This window comes from Sinocyclocheilus grahami, unplaced genomic scaffold (genome assembly GCF_001515645.1).
Source record: "Sinocyclocheilus grahami isolate Dianchi unplaced genomic scaffold, SAMN03320097.WGS_v1.1 scaffold1914.1, whole genome shotgun sequence".
Lineage (NCBI taxonomy): Eukaryota > Metazoa > Chordata > Actinopteri > Cypriniformes > Cyprinidae > Sinocyclocheilus > Sinocyclocheilus grahami.
The window spans coordinates 9,152-9,414 of NW_015507093.1; the positions used below are offsets into that span (position 1 = coordinate 9,152).

General features: G+C 44.1%; 1 protein-coding gene across 1 annotated transcript in view; it reads left to right on the forward strand.

Annotated features, from left to right (window-relative positions):
* Positions 1–263, forward strand: part of LOC107573298 (major facilitator superfamily domain-containing protein 4A-like) — a gene marked incomplete at its 3' end in the record, with an annotated part of 6,330 nt that extends 6,067 nt beyond the window's left edge. The window contains exon 4 of the mRNA XM_016259732.1: positions 144–263. Within this exon, the coding sequence (XP_016115218.1) occupies positions 144–263 (120 nt within the window). The remainder of the gene's footprint in view (positions 1–143) is intronic.

A 263-nucleotide genomic window follows, 5' to 3' on the forward strand; every position in this document is an offset into this window, starting at 1 on the left:
TGACAGAATTTTCATTTTTGGGTGAACTATCCCTTTAAAAATGCTTTTCAAACTGGTTCTCCTGAATCTGCTCAAAAGAATGATTCCTTTACGAATCATCACGAGTCTTTTCACATGCATAACTCTGTCTTCTCTGCATGAAGCTTCCTGTACCCATCGCCATATTAATCCTGATGTATCGGGAGCGGCTGTTCACGTGCGGATCAGACCCCAGTCAGCGTTTACTAGATGGAGACGTGCTAGCGATGAAAACCTGGGGAACC